Source organism: Anomaloglossus baeobatrachus, chromosome 3, assembly GCF_048569485.1.
Source record: "Anomaloglossus baeobatrachus isolate aAnoBae1 chromosome 3, aAnoBae1.hap1, whole genome shotgun sequence".
Taxonomy (NCBI): domain Eukaryota; kingdom Metazoa; phylum Chordata; class Amphibia; order Anura; family Aromobatidae; genus Anomaloglossus; species Anomaloglossus baeobatrachus.
The window spans coordinates 458,004,368-458,021,448 of NC_134355.1; the positions used below are offsets into that span (position 1 = coordinate 458,004,368).

Here is a 17,081-nt window from a genome sequence, read left to right on the forward strand (position 1 = left end):
GGTACTATCGCGCTCGGCATCGCAAGCATTGGCTAGTGATGTCGCAGCGTGCAAAGTACCCCTAAGACTATACATTGGTAGACATTAAATGAAAAACAATTTATATGTCTTTACATTTAGGAAAAATTTAGGAAATTAATTGACATCTTTTTCTTACCTATAGATGTTAGTTGAATTATACCATATCTGATCTTTCACAATCAAAAAGCCACATATTTGTAAGATGAGGGTGAGGATAATGTTAAATATTACTGAGAGTAACAGAGGAGGAGAAATCAGTTGGGCTGGTGGTCTATAGGGAGACAGTTTTGGATGGGCATGATTCAAGCTCACTGGAAAAACAAAATAAAATATCAAAGCGTAACACATGAAGAAATGGGAACAAAGATAAAACATCTTAAAAAAAACACATGAAAACATAAAAAAAAGCTTGAGACGCATGTTTTTTTTACACTAAAAAGTGCTAAAATATTGTATGGGAAAGAAGCCTAAAGAAAAAAAATGGCAACATTTAAATTAGAATTAGATTATATGAATACTGCTAAATTGATAACAGTATACAATGAACTATTCAGACTACTGCACAATCTACACAAGTGCAGAATACGGAGTATGAATGTAATGATAAAAAGAATAGGAAATTATACAAAAATCACTTACTTGTTACACTGATGACTGTAGTTATTGCCAAGTCTTGGAAGAGGAATTGGTAATTTGCATAAGACTGTCTTTCCTGTTTGGTTTAAAACAAACAAACACATTTAATTAAACAGTATTCCAAGGTTACAACCATTTGAGATGTAGTATTATGTAGTACTGAGTTTGATTTAAAGCCATTATTAAACAGATAGGAGGTGGAGTTGAAGGGATTGTATAGCAAGAAATTCTTCCATCGTGTATGAGCCTCAATGCTTTCAGTTCGGTTCGGCGAATTCAGCCAGGCATTAGGCTATGTGCACACGCTGCGGATTTACCGCGGATTTACCTCGGATTTGCTGCAGAAAATGTGTCTAACATTTCTGCAGACATTCCCCAGTAAAACCTATGGGTATAAAAAATGCTGTTCGCACACAGCGTTTTTTTATACCTGCGGATTTGCTTGCGGAATTTCCGTTGCGGAATTAATGTGCATGTCACTTCTTTTCCGCAGGTACCTGTGGTTTTTGCCATACATAATGGTAAAACTCCGCAGGGACCAACCTGTAGAAAAACCGCGGCAAATCCGCACCAAACCGTGGAAAAACTGCATGCGGATTTTGTTGCCGTTTTGGTGCGGTTTCTCTCACAGGGTCCAGATTTTCCTTAAGAAAAAGTCAATTTCTAGTGCGCACAAGGCCTTAGATAAAGTTCGGTTTGGGAACTGGACTTAACCTGAACCCTAATGGAAGTCATTAATTGGACAGTTTGGGTCTCTGCCCACATACAGCCAACCATAAACAGATCCCTTCTGGGGCAGGAGTTTTCCAGGTTTTTTCCTTAGCACACACTATATCTGATCATGCTGTTGTTATCCCCAGTGCGAGCCGATCAAACACTACAAGCAGCTCACATTGGGCAGAGCACTGAGTGTACCCAAGCACACTGCTCACACAAGTGGTGTGCATACATAGGGCGCCCGATCTCCAAACCCAAACTCTGTCTGAGGCCCGCAACATACATCCGTGCCTCCAGTACGTGTTTGGTACGTTTTTGCATGTACCAGAGACACGGAGACTTGGAGACCCATGTTATTCTATGGGTGATGGCACACACGCGTAAAATCACACGGAACGTGTGTCCGTGTGATAAGTACGTGTGTGTTGCATTTTCCCGCACGGACAACATATCCGTTTTTGGCGGTCAGCACGCAGGCACGGATCCGCTAAAGTCAATGGGTCCGTGCCTGCATGAACGGCGCACGGAGCATGTCCGTGTTCAGCACGTTTCGTCCGCGTGCGTTTTTAAACGAGCGATCTATTTTTTTTTTTATTAAAGTCAGTCTACTTACCTTTTTTTCTGCTGTTCTCAGTCATACTTACATTGGCGCTCGGTCTTTTTCTTCCCCCGGCTCATACTTACCAATCACCAGCGCGGCGAGGAACAGCTGCTTCAATTCATTTGAAAATGCCGGCCACTCATTAATTAATCTGGTATTCCCTGCTTCCCCCGCCCACAGGTGCCTATGATTAGTTGCAGTTACACACGCCCCCACGTTGAGTGACCGCTGTCTCACTGCACCCAAACACAGCCGCCGGTGGGCGGTTATATGCTGTGCAGTGAAATAAATAAATAATTAATTAAAAAAAACGGCGTGCGGTCCCCCCCAATTTTGATACCAGCCAAGATGAAGCCATACGGCTGAAGGCTGGTATTCTCAGGATGGGGAGCCCCATGTTATGGGGAGCCCCCCCAGCCTAACAATATCAGCCAGCAGCCGCCCGGAATTGCCGCATACAATAGATGCGACAGTTCTGGGACTCTACCCGGCTCTTCCCGATTTGCCCTGGTGCGTTGGCAATCGGGGTAATAAGGAGTTATTGGCAGCCCATAGCTGCCAATAAGTCCAAGATTAATCATTTCAGGCGTCTATGAGACACCCCCAATGATTAACCTGCAAGTTAAAGTAAATAAACACACAGTGAAAAATCCTTTATTTGAAATAAAAAATAATAACAAATTCCCTCATTCACCAATTTATTATGCCTCAAATACCCATCCATGTCCGGCGTAATCCACGGAGGTCCCACGTCACTTCCAGCTCTGCTACATGAAGGTGACATGAGCTGCAAAAGAACACTGTCCACGCAGCAACTGAGGTGAGTAGCGCGATCAGCTGAGCCCGAGTGACAGTGATGAAGTCACAGGTGAGTTGCGGTCTCGGGTGGAGGATCAAGCTAGCCGCGGGTAACCTGAGCGCTAAGTGCGCTGCTCACTTCAGTCACTCAGGGGATTAGCGGTATCAAACGACATTTTACCACACACACGGACATTTCACACGGACATTTCACGTACACATACACCAACATTCCACACGCACACACGGACATTCCACATGCACACATGGATAGCATACGCCATCACACGGATGTCATATGTACCGGAGAAACGGCCAAAAAAAACGGAACACGGACCCGAAAAATGGACCGTGTCACACATACGTTTTTTATGCGGAAGTGTGTTTTTGGCCTGATGCAAACACCGAACCTCAGGTTAGCTTATCTCTAATTATTAGTATACTTTAGCAATAAAATGTGCCCCAACGTCCCACTGTCAGCACGGATACAGAGGAAAGGTTCAGTTCCCTTCTCTGTGACAATAATACGTTTGAAGGAGGCTGATGACTGTTTATTTCAATAGATAGCTCATTCCCTATCTCTACATAGCATTGGCTATGACTAAGGAGTTTGGCTTAGCAAATGATATGAGCCCTTTACACTGATGATGTGCTGAATCAAGAACTACTCCGCGTAAAGCACAGGCTGGAAAATGGACCAGAACTTTTATCTGCAGATTTGAAAAGTTTTTCTAACCAAACTAAATTAGTAAGGTACACAATATAATCTGCTGATTTAACCACATTGAAGTTTTTTTTTTTTATGTCAGCATCAGATTATCCAGCCTGACCGCTGGGTCTCCTAACCTGAGCTAACTGCTCACAGGCATATAAATAACACTGAATTAGTCCTTTACAATGTTTTTCTAGAGTACACTGCTTCTCATGAATGCGTGTCTTTACATTATGTACAGAGGAAATGTCACCCAATCAGTTAGTAATCATACCCAGTAAAGTAGCAGCACACCAATATACTGGATCATGCTATAAAGTGCCATGTACTTGAACACACAGAAGGAGGTAATCAGAGCAGCTCTTCCTTCCCTGCAGGAGAAGAAAATAACAAATCAGCAAAATTTAAGGAAACATTTACTTTTCTCAGAAAATGCATCAGTAGAAAAGCCATCTGCATTGTGAAAAATGTGGACAGGAACAACAATTTTCCAAACTTCAGAAAGACAGTGTTTTCTCTAAACACACATTCTGCAGGTCAGAGGCAATTCTAACTTGGAAATAACATGTATAAAGGCCCCGTCACACACAACGAGATCGCTAACGAGATCGTTGCTGAGTCACAGTTTCTGTGACGCAGAAATGATCTCGCCAGTGATCTCGTTATGTGTGACACCCACCAGTGATCAGGCCCCTGCTGTGAGTTCTCTAGTCGTTGCCAAATGGTCCGGACCATTTTCTTCAAAGGCGATGTCCTGCTGGGCAGGATGCATCGCTGTGTTTGATGCTGTGAGACAGGGTCCCAATGACCGCCGAGATCATTATACAGGTCGCTACTGCGACCTGTATCGTTACTGCGTCGTTGGTAAGATCTGACTGTGTGACATCTCACCAGCGACCTCCCAGCGATCCTTATCAGGTTGTATCGTTGTTGGGATCATTGGTAAGTCGTTGTGTGTGACTGGGCCTTAAGTAGCTGGCCATAGACTATAGACTATTGGACCAATGGACGTAGAGCAGACTTTTTGCAGCACGGAGTGCCAGTTACTTTGATCTCATTCTTGGGTTTTATTGGGGATTGCTTGCTAGTCAGTTTAAGATACACAATCTGAAGTAGTTAGGGGTTGTAACAGTGTGTCAACCTACTAGCCACAAAGATAGGGCAGAAACAGGACCTCATTCTTTATTCATCGGGTCACTCCCACATAAGACACTAGTAACCATAACTCAACCCTTCTGGGAGTTTAAAGACCCATAAATAATTAACACCATTATATTATAGTAAATACAGAAACTGTTTTATATTTAATTAAATTTTATTACTACAAAAAATATAAAAAACAGTTTATTATATTAAAATTGAATATAAATGCAGTTTATACAATAATCCAACCATATCAAGCACATAATTCCAAAAAAGAGAGACAGGATAGAAGTGGGGACACCAGTAAAAAGCCCAAAGAGGGAAGGAAAACAGACATCAGAGCCTACACCTGACCCAATTTAATTATGGGCAAAAATGCAAAATTTAATTAAATATAAAACAGTTTCTGTATTTACTATAATATAATGGTGTTAATTATTTATGGGTCTTTAAACTCCCAGTGTGTCAACCTAGTTGGCCTCCATGGGCTCTAATGTATTCAGGCCTGCAGTAGGATTCATTATCCTGCATTTGGTGGGAGGTTGTGAGTCTTTTGTTCATCTTTGCAGTGGGCTTCTCTAATTCTCAATCCTGCAGACAGAGCTGGAGACTGGGCTTCTGGAACCTTCTTACTTTGAGCTACATGTAGAAAATGTCTAATGGGGTGGGTGTGATGACTACTTCTGCCCCACCAGTGTGCTAATCCCAGGATAAGTAGAACAATAAAGGCCCCGTCACACTAAGCAACATCGCTAGCAACATCGCTGCTAACGAACAACTTTTGTGACGTTGCTAGCGATGTTGCTGTGTGTGACATCCAGCAACAACCTGGCCCCTGCTGTGAGGTCGTTGGTTGTTGCTGAATGTCCTGGGCCATTTTTTAGTTGTTGCTGTCCCGCTGTAAAGCACAGATCGCTGTGTGTGACAGCGAGACAGCAACAACTAAATGTGCAGGCAGCAGGAGCCGGCTTCTGCGGAGCCTGGTAACCAATGTAAACATCGGGTAACCAAGAAGCCCTGTCCTTGGTTACCCGATATTTACCTTTGTTACCAGCCTCCGCCGCTCTCACTGTCAGTGCCGGCTCCTGCTCTGTGCACATTTAGCTGCAGCACACATCGGGTAATTAACCCGATGTGTGCTGTAACTAGGAGTGCAGGGAGCCAGCGCTAAGCAGTGTGCGCTGCTCCCTGCTCTGTGCATGTGTAGCTGCAGCACACATCGGCTAATTAACCCGATGTGTGCTGTAACTAGGAGAGCAGGGAGCCAGCGCTCAGTGTGCGCTGCTCCCTGCTCTCTGCACGTGTAGCTCCGTGCGCTGGTAACCAAGGTAAATATCGGGTTGGTTACCCGATATTTACCTTAGTTACCAAGCGCAGCATCTTCCACGCGGCGCTGGGGGCTGGTCACTGGTTGCTGGTGAGCTCACCAGCAACTCGTGTAGCGATGCTCCAGCGATCCCTGCCAGGTCAGGTTGCTGGTGGGATCGCTGGAGCGTCGCAGTGTGACATCTCACCAGCAACCTCCTAGCAACTTACCAGCGATCCCTATCGTTGTTGGGATCGCTGGTAAGTTGCTTAGTGTGACTGGACCTTAAGCCATATGTTTGGTTAGTGAGGGAGTTGGTGCTGTGAGGTGGAGGGGCGAGGATCTGTTGCTGCAACCAAGTCCTAGTGCCCATGAATGGAAAATAGAGGAGATTTGAGCTAGATACACACGCTATGGTCGTGATATCCATCCTCGGGAAGAGAATAAAGGCCCCGTCACACTAAGCAACATCGCTAGCAACATCGCTGCTAACGAACAACTTTTGTGACGTTGCTAGCGATGTTGCTGTGTGTGACATCCAGCAACAACCTGGCCCCTGCTGTGAGGTCGTTGGTTGTTGCTGAATGTCCTGGGCCATTTTTTAGTTGTTGCTGTCCCGCTGTGAAGCACAGATCGCTGTGTGTGACAGCAACAACTAAATGTGCAGGCAGCAGGAGCCGGCTTCTGCGGAGGCTGGTAACCAATGTAAACATCGGGTAACCAAGAAGCCCTGTCCTTGGATACCCGATATTTACCTTTGTTACCAGCCTCCGCTGCTCTCACTGTCAGTGCCGGCTCCTGCTCTGTGCACATGTAGCTGCAGGACACATCAGCTAATTAACCCAATGTGTGCTGTAGCTAGGAGAGTAGGGAGCCAGCACTAAGCATTGTGCGCTGCTCCCTGCTCTGTGCACATTTAGCTGCAGCACACATCGGCTAATTAACCCGATGTGTGCTGTAAGTAGGAGAGCAGGGAGCCAGCGCTCAGTGTGCGCTGCTCCCTGCTCTGTGCACGTGTAGCTGCAGCACACATCGGGTAATTAACCCGATGTGTGCTGTAAGTAGGAGAGCAGGGAGCCAGCGCTCAGTGTGCGCTGCTCCCTGCTCTCTGCACGTGTAGCTCCGTGCGCTGGTAACCAAGGTAAATATCGGGTTGGTTACCCGATATTTACCTTAGTTACCAAGCGCAGCATCTTCCACGCGGCGCTGGGGGCTGGTCACTGGTTGCTGGTGAGCTCACCAGCAACTCGTGTAGCGACGCTCCAGCGATCCCTGCCAGGTCAGGTTGCTGGTGGGATCGCTGGAGCGTCGCAGTGTGACATCTCACCAGCAACCTCCTAGCAACTTACCAGCGATCCCTATCGTTGTTGGGATCGCTGGTAAGTTGCTTAGTATGACTGGACCTTAAGGGCTGTTGTTGCTGATTAAATACACAAGCTACAGACATGGCATCCTTCGTCTGGAGAAGCATATGCAGGAACTACAGACTATACCAGCGGGTGATACAAAAGCTGTGGGCCAACCAAAAGTTGGGAGACAGTATGACCTGGTACAAGTGAAGCGGAACTACTGGCTTGGTTTGGGACCTCGTGGATTGGGATATATAATTTTGACCATCTACCCGAAGTTGTTGTAAGACCATGGATGGAAGAAATAAAAATTGCATTGTTAACCTGACTAGGTGATTAATACAACCCACAACCTCAGGTCTTCACAACATGTTTTGCTCAGTACAAATGTTACTTCTTTTTTAACAAAGGAATTGTAAATTGATAGGGCATCCATCATAAAGCAGTGCTTCCTTTGCATACCTGTTTATTAATATTATGGCCAAGGTATTATGGCATTATTTGCATACTTTATTATGGTATTATTTAATCCACATGTGCAATACAAGGGTAAAAAAAAAGACTTTGAAGGAAGAACTCACTTTAATAGTCTTGGGACACATTCAATATTTGGAGTGTGTGATGTGAATGGTGAAGCCACTGAAGCTTCTTGCTCAGACAACGAAATTCCAACATGAGCCATTTTTAGTGCCTGAAATGAATGTCATTAAATTTTGTATTAAAATATATGAATTAAAAGCAAACAATGACAAAGGAAGACACAAATAGCAAAAATCTTACACCACAGTCATTTGCGCCATCACCGCACATTCCAACGTAATACCTAGAAATGAAATAAAAAAAATACATTTTATTACAATTCACAATCTAAAGCACCTTAAAGAAGTTTTCCAGGCTTAAGATATTGATCTTTAACATTGGTCATCAAGAGCAGATTGGGAAGGGGTTCACAAACTTGTCACCCTTACTTATCAGCTGCTGGATATAAGCAGTGAATGGAGCCAAACACCACAGTTTTATTTACTGGGTGGCATTGGTCTTGGGCTACTTAACCCCTCCTCGCCATGGTCATTTTCCGTTTTTGCGCTTTCGTCTCTTCCTTCCCTTCTTCCATACCATTTTTATTTTCCATCAATACAGCAGTGTTGGCTTGTTGTTTTGTGGGATGAGTTGTACTTTTGAATGAAACCTTTAGGGTACGTGCACACGATCAGTGTTTGCTGCATTTTGGATGTAGTGTGTTTTCGCTGCATCCAAAACGCTGCATTGTACAGTATAACCAAAGGGGATGGGATTTATAGCTATCCTATGCTCACTGTGCTTGCTTTTTCCACAGCAAACACTGACCTGCGGTGCGACATGTCAGTTGTTTGCTGCGGAGTCACAAACATACTCCGTAGGGAGAACAGAAGAGAGAGACTGCAGCACCTCAAACCCTGATTGTGTGCACGAGCAGCTGCGGCCTCCTGCAAAGCAGACCCGTGGTCCTGCAGGTCAAGACCCGCCACGTCCAGGAAGCAGCAGGTCCTGATTGTGGGCACTTACTCTTAAATTTTACCATATAGTGTACTGAAAAATGGGGAAAAAAAACTCCCAAGTGTGGTGAAATAACAAAAAAAAGTGGGATTTCTCGATTGTTTTGGGGTTTTTCTATTTGCCGTATTCGCTATATGCTAAAACTGACCTGGCAGTATAATTATCCAAGTCAGTATGAGTACATAGATACCAAACATATAGTTTTCTTTTAATTTAAGTAGTGAAAAGAAAAATCAGAAGTTTGTGAAAAAAATTGGTTTTGGTGCTGAGTCACCGTGTAGAGGCTCGTAACTCTGTACCCCAGAACCTCAATGACTTGCCACCCTTCAAGAAGAGTGTGATGCCATGTCTCTGCATACAATAACTCAACTTGTTAACAGCATGAGGCATTGATGTCACGAGTTATTGAGACAGTGACTTTGTTTTGAGGTGGTATACTCAGCACTGTTGTTGGCGTTTACTTCAATAAATTGTTTGCGATAAAGAAACCACCATTGTATGCTTCTACTGACATGCCTTACTTTTATGATAAAATATCATTGTAGAGTGAATTCTATGTTTTCCATAAATTTCACCTGAAAGCCAAATATCAGTAACTTTTAGTGGATAGTGTATATAAAATATACAATATATACACACACACAGACACACACACTTAAAGGGATTGTCCGTTACTTTATATTGATGGCCTATACCTCGTTCATTGGTGGGGATGTGACATCCAGCACACCCCCAATCAGCTGTTTTTAGTACCAGCCAGAAGTGATTGGTGAAAATTACAAAGCTCTGTAAGGTGTACAGTGAATAGGTGTGGATATGCAGTACCTGGCTGCTGCCACAATACAATTGACTGAGCTGTGCTCTTCAACGGATCACTTCCGTCTGCCATCAAAAAAAGCTGATCGGTGGTGGTGCTGGGTGTCACACCCCCACTGATCTGATAATGATGACCTAAGGATAGGACATCAAAATAAAGCACCAGACAAACCCTTTAAATATGTCAAGTGGAGTAATTTTATCAAGATTTTAATATCTATAACAACAATTATCTCCTGATGAAACCAAACCACCAGGAATTGAAATCGAGAATGGTGCTGAACTACTATATCAGACCTGGGCAAGGGGCGGCCCGTGGGCCACATCCGGCCCGCCTACTCTCTGTGACCGGCCCGCCTAGTTCAGGGCGTCCTTGGTCGCCGGTCGGTGATGAGGGCAATCTGACCTGTTGATGGAGCTCTAGGCTCCGGGGAGGTCCCTCGTCAGATTGCCCTCATCACAAGCAGCATTCCGGGCAGGGAGCTATCCTGCAGCTCCGCACAGTGTAGGCAGCGGAACGCAGGAATCTCTCCTCTGTTCCCTACCCGACACCTTTCTCTGTGACACACGCGCGCCCTGATGTTGTCAGTATGGCGCGCGTGTGTCATTTGAAAAGTTCCCGCTCAGCAGGAGAAGAAGCTGCAACAGCCGGGGCCCGTACGGAGAGAAGCAGCGGTGGGGGCTCCTAGGAATACAGCATCGGCACAGCCAGGGCATGTAAAAGAGAAGCAGCTCAGCGGAGGGCTCGTACGGAGGTACCTGAGGAGGGACAGTAAGAAGGGAGAGGTGCGTGGTTACTAGTAAACTGCGGGGACAATGGGGGGCGGGGGGTAACTGTGGACAAATATTTGGGGTGTAGTGGTGTAGTATATGGGAATGTAGTTTTACAGGTGTAGTATATGGGGGGGTGTAGTATATAGTGGTGTAGTATAATAGGGGTGTAGTGGTGTAGTATAATACAGGTGTAGTACATAGTCGTGTAGTATAATCCAGGTGTAAATAGGGGTGTAGTATAATACAGGTGTATATAGGGGTGTAGTGGTGTAGTATAATACAGGTGTATATAGGGGTGTAGTGGTGTAGTATAATACAGGTGTATATAGGGGTGTAGTGATGTAGTATATAGTGGTATAGTATATAGAGGTGTAGTTTATTACAGGTGTAGTGTATAGGGATGTAGTAGTGATGTATATTACAGGTGCAGTATGTGGCGGGTGTAGTGATGTAGTATATGGGGATTGTGTGTTTATGTATCTATTCAGTGTGTGCATGCGTGTGTGTATGTGTACATACATATATATATATATATATATATATATATATATATATATATATATATATATATACTAGAAGGTGGCCCGATTCTACGCATCGGGTATTCTAGAATTTACGTATTGTGTAGTTAATGTATGATTTTTGTTTTATATATATATATATATATAGATGTTGTTGTGTGTAGTTACCAAGTGTTTGTGTAGGGCGCTGTACATGTTCTGGGTGTTGTCTGGGTGTGGCGGGGGGTGAGAGCGGTGTTGTATGTGTGTTGCGTTGTTTGTGGAGCGCTGTGTGTCTGTAGCGTTGTGTGTGTGTGTGTTGCGCGGTTTGTGTGGGTGTGGTGTGTTTTGGGGGGAGGTATGTTTTGGGCAATGTGTGTGTGTTGCATGGTATGTGCGTATATTTATGTATGCCGCGGTGTTTGTGTGTTGGGTGTTGTGTGTGTGCAGCGTTGTCTGTGTGTGTGGGTGTCTGTGTAGGGCGGTGTTTGTGGTTCCCAGTGTGTGTGTGGTGTGTTGTGTGTGTGTGTGTGTTGGGGGGAGGCGTGCACCTCCCATCGTGCTCTATCCCCCATGCTGCGCACCCCCCATCGTGCTTCATCCGCCATGCTGCGCACTCCCAAACGTGCTCCATCCGCCATGCTGCGCACTCCCAAACGTGCTCCATCCGCCATGCTGCGCACTCCCAAACGTGCTCCATCCCCCATGCTGCGCACTCCCCATCGTGCTCCATCCCCCATGCTGCGCACCCCCCATCGTGCTCCATCCCCCATGCTGCACCAGCATCAGCCTCTCTGCCCCCAGCATCAGCCTCTCTCCTCCCAGCATCAGCCTCTCTCCTCCCAGCATCAGCCTCTCTGTCCCCAGCATCAGCCTCTCTCCTCCCAGCCTCAGCCTCCCCCAGCATCAGCCTCTCTTCTCTCAGCCTCCCCCCTCCCAGCCTCCCCCAGCATCATTCTCTCTCCTCCCAGCCTCCCCCAGCATCAGCCTCCCCCAGCATCAGCCTCTCTCGTTCCAGCCTCCCCCAGCATCAGCCTCCCCCAGCATCAGCCTCTCTCCTCCCAGCCTCCCTCCTCCCAGCCTTCCCCAGGATCAGCCTCTCTCCTCCCAGCCTCCCTCTTCCGAGCCTTCCCCAGCATCAGCCTCCACCTCCCAGCCTCCCTCAGCATCAGCCTCCCCCAGCATCAGCCTCTCTCCTTCCAGCCTCCCCCAGCATCAGCCTCCCTCCTCCCAGCCTCCCCCAGCATCAGCCTCCCCCTCCCAGCCTCCCTCAGCTTCAGCCTCCCCCAGCATCAGCCTCTCTCCTTCCAGCCTCCCCCAGCATCAGCCTCCCCCAGCATCAGCCTCCGCCTCCCAGCCTCCCCCAGCATCAGCCTCCGCCTCCCAGCCTCCCCCAGCATCAGCCTCTCTCCTCCCAGCCTCCCCCAGCATCAGCCTCTCTCCTCCCAGCCTCCTCCAGCATCAGCCTCTCTCCTCCCAGCCTCCCCTAGCATCAGCCTCCCCCTCCCAGCCTCCCCCAGCATCAGCCCCTCTCATCCCAGCCACCCCCAGCATCAGCCTCCCCCAGCATCAGCCTCCCTCCTCCCAGCCTCCCCCAGCATCAGCCTCCCCCAGCATCAGCCTACACCCTCCCAGCCTCCCCCAACATCAGCCTCCCCCAGCATCAGCCTCTCTCCTTCCAGCCTCCCCCAGCATCAGCCTCCCCCAGCATCAGCCTCTCTCATCCCAGCCACCCCCAGCATCAGCCTCCCCCAGCATCAGCCTCTCTCCTCCCAGCCTCCCCCAGCATCAGCCTCCCCCAGCATCAGCCTACACCCTCCCAGCCTCCCCCAACATCAGCCTCCCCCAGCATCAGCCTCCCCCTCCCAGCCTTCCCCAGGGTCAGCCTCTCTCCTCCCAGCCTCCTCCAGCACGCCGTGCTCCTCTGCCGACACTCACAGATCCGATCGCATACACTCATACACACACACACCCACCTGATCGCATACACTCACACACACCCGATCGCATACACTCACACACACCCGATCGCATACACTCACACACACCCGATCGCATACACTCACACACACCCGATCGCATACACTCACACACACACTGACGATATTGCACATACGCGCTCACACTCACAACATCCGGAGACACCACATGCTTCTGGCCATGTGATCCTCCGGCAGGTCCTGGAAGCTCACTGCAGCACAGTATCGCGTCCGAGAAGCAAGCGATATCGCCGGATGCTGTGAATGTGTGGATGCGATGTGTGTGAGGTGTGTGTGAGAGTGAGTGTGATCTGATGTGTGTGTGTGTGTCTGTTATGTGTGTGCATGTGGATGTTCCGCCGCTGCAGGACCTTGATGCGCTGGTAACTATGCTACCATGGTTACCAGCGCATCCCATCCACCACTCGCATGGGAGCCAACACCAGCATACGGCGGCAAACCCCAGCAATGCGAGGGTTTGTGTCGGCTGGGTTGGCGGCGTATGCTGGTGTGGGCTCCCGGGGGTACAGTACTCACCTGGGAGTCGTGTCTCCGTGTCAGTTCGAGGGATGCGTGCGGGGGCGGGGCCAGAGCGAGTATGCATTGCGTGAGGGGGGAGGGGCGTGGCCGAGTTGCCAATATGTGCAGGGTGCTGGGGTGAGAGGCCAATCCGTGTGGGGGCGGAGCCTGTGCGAGCGGCCGGCCAATCCGTGGGGGGGGGGAGCCAAGGCGAGCGACCAATCCGTGCGGGGGGCGAGGCCATGGCGAGGCCAGCGGCCAATCCGCTTTGTGTCACCGTAAGGACACAATTTTGGAGCAAGACAGACAGACAGACAGACAGAATAAGGCAATTATATATATAGATATATATATATGTATATATATATATATATATATACAGTTAGGTCCAGAAATATTTGGACAGTGACACAAGTTTTGTTATTTTAGCTGTTTACAAAAACATGTTCAGAAATACAATTATATATATAATATGGGCTGAAGTGCACACTCCCAGCTGCAATATGAGAGTTTTCACATCCAAATCGGAGAAAGGGTTTAGGAATCATAGCTCTGTAATGCATAGCCTCCTCTTTTTCAAGGGACCAAAAGTAATTGGACAAGGGACTCTAAGAGCTGCAATTAACTCTGAAGGCGTCTCCCTCGTTAACCTGTACTCAATGAAGTAGTTAAAAGGTCTGGGGTTGATTACAGGTGTGTGGTTTTGCATTTGGAAGCTGTTGCTGTGACCAGACAACATGCGGTCTAAGGAACTCTCAATTGAGGTGAAGCAGAACATCCTGAGGCTGAAAAAAAAGAAAAAATCCATCAGAGAGCTAGCAGACATGCTTGGAGTAGCAAAATCAACAGTCGGGTACATTCTGAGAAAAAAGGAATTGACTGGTGAGCTTGGGAACTCAAAAAGGCCTGGGCGTCCACGGATGACAACAGTGGTGGATGATCGCCGCATACTTTCTTTAGTGAAGAAGAACCCGTTCACAACATCAACTGAAGTCCAGAACACTCTCAGTGAAGTAGGTGTATCTGTCTCTAAGTCAACAGTAAAGAGAAGACTCCATGAAAGTAAATACAAAGGGTTCACATCTAGATGCAAACCATTCATCAATTCCAAAAATAGACAGGCCAGAGTTAAATTTGCTGAAAAACACCTCATGAAGCCAGCTCAGTTCTGGAAAAGTATTCTATGGACAGATGAGACAAAGATCAACCTGTACCAGAATGATGGGAAGAAAAAAGTTTGGAAATCCAAGGCACACCACATCCTCTGTAAAACATGGTGGAGGCAACGTGATGGCATGGGCATGCATGGCTTTCAATGGCACTGGGTCACTTGTGTTTATTGATGACATAACAGCAGACAAGAGTAGCCGGATGAATTCTGAAGTGTACCGGGATATACTTTCAGCCCAGATACAGCCAAATGCCGCAAAGTTGATCGGACGGCGCTTCATAGTACAGATGGACAATGACCCCAAGCGTACAGCCAAAGCTACCCAGGAGTTCATGAGTGCAAAAAAGTGGAACATTCTGCAATGGCCAAGTCAATCACCAGATCTTAACCCAATTGAGCATGCATTTCACTTGCTCAAATCCAAACTTAAGACGGAAAGACCCACAAACAAGCAAGACCTGAAAGCTGCGGCTGTAAAGGCCTGGAAAAGCATTAAGAAGGAGGAAACCCAGCGTTTGCTGATGTCCATGGGTTCCAGACTTAAGGCAGTGATTGCCTCCAAAGGATTCGCAACAAAATATTGAAAATAAAAATATTTTGTTTGGGTTTGGTTTATTTGTCCAATTACTTTTGACCTCCTAAAATGTGGAGTGTTTGTAAAGAAATGCGTACAATTCCTACAATTTCTATCAGATATTTTTGTTCAAACCTTCAAATTAAACGTTACAATCTGCACTTGAATTCTGTTGTAGAGATTTCATTTCAAATCCAATGTGGTGGCATGCAGAGCCCAACTCGCGAAAATTGTGTCACTGTCCAAATATTTCTGGACCTAACTGTATATATATATACAGTGCCTACAAGTAGTATTCAACCCCCTGCAGATTTAGCAGGTTTGATAAGATGCAAATAAGTTAGAGCCTGCAAACTTCAAACAAGAGCAGGATTTATTAACAGATGCATAAATCTTACAAACCAACAAGTTATGTTGTTCAGTTAAATTTTAATAAATTTTCAACATAAAAGTGTGGGTCAATTATTATTCAACCCCTACGTTTAATATTTTGTGGAATAACCCTTGTTTGCAATTACAGCTAATAATCGTCTTTTATAAGACCTGATCAGGCCGGCACAGGTCTCTAGAGTTATCTTGGCCCACTACTCCATGCAGTTCTTCTCCAAGTTATCTAGGTTCTTTGGGTGTCTCATGTGGACTTTAATCTTGAGCTCCTTCCACAAGTTTTCAATTGGGTTAAGATCAGGAGACTGACTAGGCCACTGCAACACCTTGATTTTTTCTCTCTTGAACCAGGCCTTGGTTTTCTTGGCTGTGTGCTTTGGGTCGTTGTCTTGTTGGAAGATGAAATGACGACCCATCTTAAGATCATTGATGGAGGAGCGGAGGTTCTTGGCCAAAATCTCCAGGTAGGCCGTGCTATCCATCTTCCCATGGATGCGGACCAGATGGCCAGGCCCCTTGGCTGAGAAACAGCCCCACAGCATGATGCTACCACCACCATGCTTGACTGTAGGGATGGTATTCTTGGGGTCGTATGCAGTGCCATCCAGTCTCCAAACATCACGTGTGTGGTTGGCACCAAAGATCTCGATCTTGGTCTCATCAGACCAGAGAACCTTGAACCAGTCTGTCTCAGAGTCCTCCAAGTGATCATGAGCAAACTGTAGATGAGCCTTGACATGACGCTTTGAAAGTAAAGGTACCTTACGGGCTCGTCTGGAACGGAGACCATTGCGGTGGAGTACGTTACTTATGGTATTGACTGAAACCAATGTCCCCACTGTCATGAGATCTTCCCGGAGCTCCTTCCTTGTTGTCCTTGGGTTAGCCTTGACTCTTTGGACAAGCCTGGCCTCGGCACGGGTGGAAACTTTCAAAGGCTGTCCAGGCCGTGGAAGGCTAACAGTAGTTCCATAAGCCTTCCACTTCCGGATGATGCTCCCAACAGTGGAGACAGGTAGGCCCAACTCCTTGGAAAGGGTTTTGTACCCCTTGCCAGCCTTGTGACCCTCCACGATCTTGTCTCTGATGGCCTTGGAATGCTCCTTTGTCTTTCCCATGTTGACCAAGTATGAGTGCTGTTCACAAGTTTGGGGATGGTCTTAATTAGTCAGAAAAGGCTGGAAAAAGAGATAATTAATCCAAACATGTGAAGCTCATTGTTCTTTGTGCCTGAAATACTTCTTAATACTTTAGGGGAACCAAACAGAATTCTGGTGGTTTGAGGGGTTGAATAATAAATGACCCTCTGAATAAACTTTTCACAATTTAAAAAAAAAATAAAAAGAGAAATAACATTCTTTTCTGCTGCATTGCATTTCACACTTCCAGGCCTGATCTACAGTCCAAATGTCACAATGCCAAGTTAATTCCGAATGTGTAAACCTGCCGCTAAATCTGCAGGGGGTTGAATACTACTTGTAGGCACTGTATATATATATATCTATATCTATATATATATATATATATATATATATATATACA

At 46.6% G+C, this 17,081-nt stretch overlaps 1 protein-coding gene across 1 annotated transcript in view; it reads right to left on the reverse strand.

Moving 5' to 3' along the window:
- Positions 1 to 17,081, reverse strand: part of ATP13A4 (ATPase 13A4) — a 185,717-nt gene that overhangs the window by 14,285 nt on the left and 154,351 nt on the right. The window contains exons 22-26 of the mRNA XM_075340497.1: positions 8,064 to 8,106; positions 7,865 to 7,974; positions 3,760 to 3,856; positions 661 to 733; positions 158 to 332 (exon numbers count right to left, since the gene is read on the reverse strand). Of these exons, the coding sequence (XP_075196612.1) occupies positions 158 to 332; positions 661 to 733; positions 3,760 to 3,856; positions 7,865 to 7,974; positions 8,064 to 8,106 (498 nt within the window). The remainder of the gene's footprint in view (positions 1 to 157; positions 333 to 660; positions 734 to 3,759; positions 3,857 to 7,864; positions 7,975 to 8,063; positions 8,107 to 17,081) is intronic.